Below are 7,112 nucleotides of genomic sequence, written 5' to 3' on the forward strand. Positions count from 1 at the left end.
TCCAATAGGTGTTGGTTCACCAATTCCTGCTCATACATTTATAAAACAATATTATATACTTTTAAAGAACAAAAGAAGCTACACCCCCCCACCTATCTATTTTATACCCTTGAGGTCCCTCACAACTCTATGATTCTATGATACACAGAACCTGGGTGACAAAAGCAACTTCTGGCAAGTATTTCAAGAGATACAAGCAGGTGCTGTTTGACTGGGATTGTGCAGCCTGTGAAAATTAGCAGGTCGTCCTGCTCTGATGTCTCTAGTCCTGGGAACACTTGAACTGTCTGAAACCTGCCTAACTGGGTCCTTTGCCAGCCGCTGCCAGCCAAGTTATGGAAAAGTTCAAAATGGCTGTTGCCTAATAGTGACAGAGTTGCTTTCACATATAGAAGCCTATTTGAGACCTATGGAAAAGTTCAAAATGGCTGTTGCCTAATCATGACAGAGTTTTATAAAAGCCTATTTGAAACATATGGAAAAGTCCAAAATGGCTGTTGCCTAATCATGACAGAGTTTGAAAATAAATATTTATTTTCAAACTCTGTCATGATTAGGCAACAGCCATTTTGAACTTTTCCATAGGTCTCAAATAGGCTTCTATATGTGAAAGCAACACGGCTGAGTCCCCCCACCCCACTTCTGTGAGGTGTGGCATCCCTTTCTTGGAAACAGACACTGCCCATTCATTTCAGCTAAGACCAATTTGGTGGCCGCAGAATGTGGCAAACAGTGACTCAGGAGGCAGAGGCTTCAACCACCAAAATGTTTTGAAAGCAGAGTGGTCCACAATGTTCTGAAGGGTGCCTACCTGAGTTATGTTTAGCACCCCTGCCCTACAGTTTCCCACCCTTCTTCGCCTATTCCCCTCTTTCCTAGTTAACTAGTTATTTTTGGTAGTTTGCTGTGTGAACTGAGGTACTTCAGTCATATTTCAGCTTCCTCTAGGTTGGCTCTGCATCCTATGAAGCAGATGGCCGTGAGGGGCAGATACCCAGCTGCTGTTAAGGATGACTGCTTCAACTGTGCCAGGCCCTGACTTTTTATTGGGTACACACTATACATCCAAAGCACATTCAAAGCACATTATTCACCTCAAAGGATTCTGGGTACTGTAGTTCATCCCTCACAGTTACAATTTGCAACAACTCTTAATAACACCCATAAGTCTTTGAGGGAACAAGAGTGCTTTAAATATATAGCATGTAAAGGTAAAGGGACCCCTGACCATTAGGTCCAGTCGTGGCCGACTCTGGGGTTGCGGCGCTCATCTCGCTTTATTGGCCGAGGGAGCCGGCGTACAGCTTCCGGGTTATGTGGCCAGCATGACTAAGCTGCTTCTGGGGAACCAGAGCAGCGCACGGAAACGCCGTTTACCTTCCCACCGGAGCAGTACATATTTATATACTTGCATTTTGACATGCTTTTGAACTGCTAGGTTGGCAGGAACAGGGACCTAGCAATGGGAGCTCACCCCGTTGCGGAGATTCGAACCGCCGACCTCAAATGTAACTGCTTTTACACTCATGCTGCCATGCTGACTTTATTACATATGTTGAAGAGGGGGGAATGTTGTTTGAAGCATGTGTTGTTTGAAGTATCCTCACATTCAGGTAAGCTAAGTTTTGAATCCGTGCGTGACTTCTTCACAGCCATGTCTTTGAGTTTTTCTCTGCAGCCATAAGGAGTAGAAACACACACTTTGTATATAAGGAAAGGGGGATGTTCTACGGGTTGGGGTTTTATTTTATTTTTTTAAGCCGCAAGCCGTTTGATTGGGGATAAAACCCTGAGAGATGGCACCCTTGTATTATAGACAGCCACACAACATCACCATCCATGCACAAGAGGGAAGTACTAGCAGGCTTGGAGGAACCCCAAGATTTGCAGAAGTACAAACTATTTTTAAGAGAAACGAAGGAAAAAACCCCAAAGAGGAAAAAACCCTAAAACACCCCAATGAGGACTAAGGACAGTGGCACAGAATGCTGAGTGTCTGGGAGGAGGGGATCTAAGAACGGAGGGGCACCTTGAAAGCTCCAGTTTCCCTCTTTGCCCCTGGAAAGTAGCAACCCCCAAGTCCGGTGGTAATCTGAAATATAAAAAAAGAAAACAACCTTTTATGCAACAGGTTGTTGCTGCGTTTTTTTGCATCCAGTGTGTGCATGTCGTACATGATGCAAATAATGTCTATGGTTCACTTTAGGAAGTGATTCCGATTAGCTGACGGGAGTTTATTTTGGAATCGGTGCTGCTCCTGCATGCGGCGGGGAAATATAGATCTTAACCCGGAGAGAGCTTTTGCCCGCTCTTCCGAAAGTAAAACCCTCTCCTCGCATCTCGCGGCTCTCTCTCCGAGGCGGAGCAATAGCGCAACTTGCAGCCAACCACCCGGCGCACCGAGAAGCAGCAGCAGCAGGAGCCTCGGAAGGCGCTTCAAGCGAAGATGGCGGCGGCGCCCCGCCGAGTGGCGAAGGTAGGCGCGGGGGGCGGCGCGGCACATCCCCGACCTTCTCGGTCCCGCGCAGCTGCTCTTTCGCGGCCTCTGGAGATCCGCTGCTTAGAAAGGGCTGAGAGGCGGGCCAGGCGGGCTTGTGAAGGTGGGATCTTCGAGGGGAGGGAGGGACACTTGCTCTAGTCTTGCCGCCGCTTTATTGTAAGGGGGCGCTTCGATCCAGCCACGGTTCCCGTCTTAGGATCGGGTCGCCTCTTTTCTGCCGGGGAAAATGGACCCTCCACAGATGGCCAGATGACGGGCGAAGCGTTTCTCGTCGCGGCACCGCTAGGCTGAGCCAAGGCCTGCCTCTCGAATGCCTGCCTGCCGCGCAGTTGCCCAGAGCACGGAAGACCTCACCGGGGTGATATGCATACTTGAACATATAGAAATGCATGGGTAATAACATGCTTTTGGCAGGGGGGTGCAACTTGCCCATCTCTCACTTTTACAACAATCAAAATCCAAGTTTAGAGAGACTTGCAAAAAATAAATAAATGGTGAGGTGGGCAACAGACAGCAAACCCTTAAGTACAACTTTCTTGGATAACATTCCCTATTAAGGGACAGTTCTGAATTCATTGTGGAACAGATAAGCATATATCAAAAACTACTTACAATTTGGTACCTTTAGTGAAGGTGCTGGGAATTGTGTATCTGAAGACTAAACTGTTGTTCCCAGGATGATGGTGATTAGTATTACTATTACTATTATTATTTTAGCAGGGGGAATGTTGACTACAATTTTCAAACAGACTGAAGCTGAAATACTGGTTTGAAGGGGAAATGTCTGAAGGAGGGAGGCTGTGTAGCTGCCAATTCAGTTGCAATGGAAAAATAGCTTTCAGTTTCTGTTACTGTTAAGCTTGAAAAGAGCAAGGAAATTGCGCAAAAATATAATGCTGTTGGCAGCATGTCAGTTGTCCTGTGGATGAGAAAAGCCATAAAGTTTGAGAAAGGAGATATGCCTGCTGTTATGATCTCAACTTCTTGAGGAAGTTTCTGTCAATAAATTGAAACTTAGAGGCAAGGAAGAGAGGGCAGGCCAGCTGGGACCAAATTAGGAAAGATCTTTCTCACTTTTAGAAATGTACTGATACCCAAGATTAATATTTTGCTATCTTTTCTGAAGGCAGCTTGTGACTTGTTTGAGTGAGGGGAAGAGAGACAAAAATAAAGGTGGTGGATATAACTGATTTACAGGAGGTAAATGACAAACACAGATCCTGTGTCAAGCATTTGGGAAACTTGACATGTGGAAATGGAGAGTGAGGGTCTCACTTGTTCTTGCTGCCAAGTCCTCCATGGTATGGCAAGGCTATATTAGTAGACCAAAATGAAGGTGTTCAGTATGCAGACATTGGCAGCATTGAGATGTCACAAACCAGAGATGAAAGAAATTGGTGGCAGAGGATCGGAGAGGGGAAAAATACTTTGAGACATATGAGGATGGGATATGAAAAATATAAAAGAAAAAGTTGTCTCCACTTAGTGCCTCTGGATCAGCAAAATCTTCCTAGAAGTGGGAGGCTGTCAGAATACCTTATGAGTAAATGTCTGTACTTAGCTTGAGGAAAGCCGAGCTCTGGTGCTCCTTGCTATAAGTGAAAAGACGAGGAAGGAATGGAGTAATTTACAAAGATGGATTATATACCTGTAGAAAATGATGTCAGTAAATGCCAGTGGATTATGCTAAACTCTGCCTCCCTTTTGTGGCTGGTGGGCCTCAGTAATTTTCAGGCAAGTGGTCCTTGCTGGAGGTGAAAAGTTTGAGATCCCCTGGTCCAACAGGATGGCCATGCTTTGCTGGGCAATTGTCACTGCTAGGCCTGGAACCATCTTTTTTGCTTTTTCAGGAGCTGGATGGAATTAAGAAGTCCGGGTTCCGCTGCCTTCGGGATGTTGAAGTAGATGTGAACAATGTCCTGCTGTGGAAGGGACTTCTAGTGCCGGTGAGTTTAGGAAATTAGGAAATGGCTGGGCCTGAATAGCCTCAAAGGCAACACCAATGGCTCATAGAGAGATGACCTTTGGGGTAGGGTGAAGTGACTGCCTCAGGCAATGTATTTGGGCATCGTTAAAAGGCAGCACCGTATCATTTTATTTTACAGAGGAAGGTCCAGATTTTCCATTTGCCTTGAGGTGGCAGAAAGGGTCTGCTTGAATATGGGCTTTTATTTTTTTAGATCCCCACAGCCCACATACAGGGAGGCACCATTTGCACTGTGAGGTGACTACTGCCTTTTCCTGTCCTTGTGCTCAGGATGACCCCCCGTACAACAAAGGCGCCTTCCAGATTGAGATCAGCTTTCCAAGTGAGTACCCCCTCAAGCCTCCCAAGGTCACTTTCAAGACTCCGATCTACCACCCCAACGTGGATGAGAAGGGCCAGGTGTGCTTGCCGATTGTCAGCAACGAGAACTGGAGACCTTCCACCAAGGCAGACCAAGGTAGGGCCAAGAAAGCTGTGTGTGTCAGTGCACAGGGAGAGCCAACTGGCTGTTGGATGGCCATGGCTCATCTGTCCATTCTGCTGCGCTCTCTCTCCTTGAAGTTATTACATACGTTATGCTCTTTTCTGACCCTCCTACCTTTTTCTGACCCACAGTAATTGCGGAACTGATAGGGCTGGTGAATAAACCTGACCCAGACCACCCATTGCGCGCTGAATTGGCCGACGAGTTTATCCAGGACCACGAGCGCTTTTTGTCCAAAGCTGAAGAGCAGACCAGCAAATTCAGTGAGAAGCGGCCATGCGAGTGACCACCTGCCCTCCTGAACCACTGCCTGCCTCACTGGCTGGCTGGGGAACCTTCCACATAGGCACAGTCCCAGTGGGATGAAATGCAAGTGGGACCACAGAAGCTGTCCCCACCATTGCATTCTCAATAAAAGAATGTACACGGTGGGATCCTGCATTGCTCTGGCTCATGACACTAATTCTGCATCTGAGGGGGAGGAGACTTCAGCCCTGGGGAGGAGAGACTTTGCTTTGGACTCTGCTCTTGGAAGTGAAATGGTGCTCTTAGAAGTGAAATGTTGTGCTTTCGCCTTGCATTTGCTGGGGTTTGGATGACCTTTCTTGCTTTCTTACAGTTTTGCTTTTCACTTTAACACCGCCCCCTGCTCTAAACATTCCTGGGAAGAGGCACAAATGACTTTCTTTAGTTTTTCCAAGGCAGCTTTCTCATTGGGCATTTACCGTAGTACACTTTGTCATCCATTTTTTTACAGAACATGTACATGCCATTTGTAATCAAAACGTCCTCCTCCCATGTTTTCCCTGTTCATCTTCCTTCCCTGCCTCCTTCTCCAAGCTAAAAAAATAAATAAACAAACAAACCTTTTTTAAAAAAAAAACAACAACGATGGAGCAGCTCTACAATTTCCTCAGACGACCTGTTATGCAGGTGTTCTGCTCTATTGCAGGCTGGTGAAGGGCTGTACAGTCTGTGCTGTAACCACTTCCTTCTTGATGTTTTGGATCTCAGAAATCAACTTGGCATTTTAATTCTTCCCTTTCCAAATAGAACTGCCTTGCACGTATTTCTTGTCTCTCTTTGGCCCCAAATTGGAGGGAGGGGAGAAAACATCGTAATCATGAGTTCAGTGGCGAAAGGGAATGAAAATCTCCCCCTACCTGCAACATTTGGGGTTGAGGAAAGGGGGTGGGGACTGCCTCTGTTCCCAGATTTCTAAGACTCTCTGAGCAGCTACTCCACTTCCACCTTAAAACATAGCAGTGAGGACGGAGTGCTGCTAATTGTTCACGTCTGGAACTGGAAGCAGCGATGGCAAGTGGCCACTGGGACTCTTGGGGCAGAAGGCAGAGGGAGCAGTAAGTGGAGCCAGAGCCTTTGATAGGCGAAGGCAGCTCATTTTAGTTTTGACTACATCCTCCTTCCTGCTGAGTCCTACAAGGGTAACATTGAGTCTAAGAAGGGGGAAGCTGGCTGCTAGGAGCACTCCCTGAACTGGTTGCAAGAAGGTAGGCAGGTGGGAGACTGAAGTTGGTGGGTCAATGCCCCATTCTCCCTAATGGGCAACGCTCCACTGCCTAGAAGCACCCTAACTTAGCTTGGAGATTTTGAAATACAGTAGGTAAGTAATGACGTGATAAGTGAGCTGGAAGGCTCTTCCGAGTAGAGCAGGGCAAACGTGGAGCTGGCAAACAATTGGCCTATGTTGCCAAAAATCTGAAGTTAGATTTTATTTTATTTTTAAATCACTTATACTGTTCTGTTCTAAGCAGAACATATTTAGAGGCAAGTTCTTGCTTCAGTGGAATCTTGCACCCTAGGAAATGGGAATGCCTCGCACAGATATATGTGAGTAAATGCATTTTCTAATAAAAAAAATGTTCTTCCTCCTTCTGTTGTGGCAGCTGCTCTTTCTCATTCTCACTCTGCTGGACCTCTTATTGTTGGGGTTATCTGGCCATATTCCTCCCTGGCCACAGTCTCTCATGGGGCTTCCTTCCTAGTAAGCAGGCATTGGATGAGGTTGTGTTTTCCTTGTACCCTGCACAGCTCTAGTGTGCCTTGTGCTTAATATCTTCAAGGAGAGCTGTTCGTACTATCTCCTTGGTAACCTCACCATTGATGGATGGGGCTTGAAC

The 7,112-nt window shown here is 46.6% G+C and overlaps 1 protein-coding gene across 1 annotated transcript; it reads left to right on the plus strand.

Annotated features, from left to right (window-relative positions):
* Positions 1–2,179: 2,179 nt before the first annotated feature.
* UBE2L6 (ubiquitin conjugating enzyme E2 L6) lies at positions 2,180–6,867 on the plus strand. The gene is made up of 4 exons (XM_083742511.1): positions 2,180–2,476; positions 4,351–4,446; positions 4,758–4,944; positions 5,103–6,867. The coding sequence occupies exons 1-4, from the start codon at positions 2,447–2,449 to the stop codon at positions 5,255–5,257; spliced, it is 468 nt and encodes a 155-aa protein (XP_083598637.1). The 5' UTR covers positions 2,180–2,446; the 3' UTR covers positions 5,258–6,867.
* Positions 6,868–7,112: the final 245 nt, after the last annotated feature.

The sequence above is a fragment of the Podarcis gaigeae genome (assembly GCF_964106915.1).
Source record: "Podarcis gaigeae genome assembly, chromosome: 1".
NCBI lineage: Eukaryota > Metazoa > Chordata > Lepidosauria > Squamata > Lacertidae > Podarcis > Podarcis gaigeae.

Bases quoted from the DNA above. Each gene is read 5' to 3' on its own strand.
- UBE2L6 (XM_083742511.1), top strand. From the start codon at position 2,447: ATGGCGGCGGCGCCCCGCCGAGTGGCGAAG. The intron at 4,447-4,757 runs GTGAGTTTAGGA...CCTTGTGCTCAG, and splicing joins GGAAGGGACTTCTAGTGCCG to GATGACCCCCCGTACAACAA. The intron at 4,945-5,102 runs GTAGGGCCAAGA...TCTGACCCACAG, and splicing joins TTCCACCAAGGCAGACCAAG to TAATTGCGGAACTGATAGGG.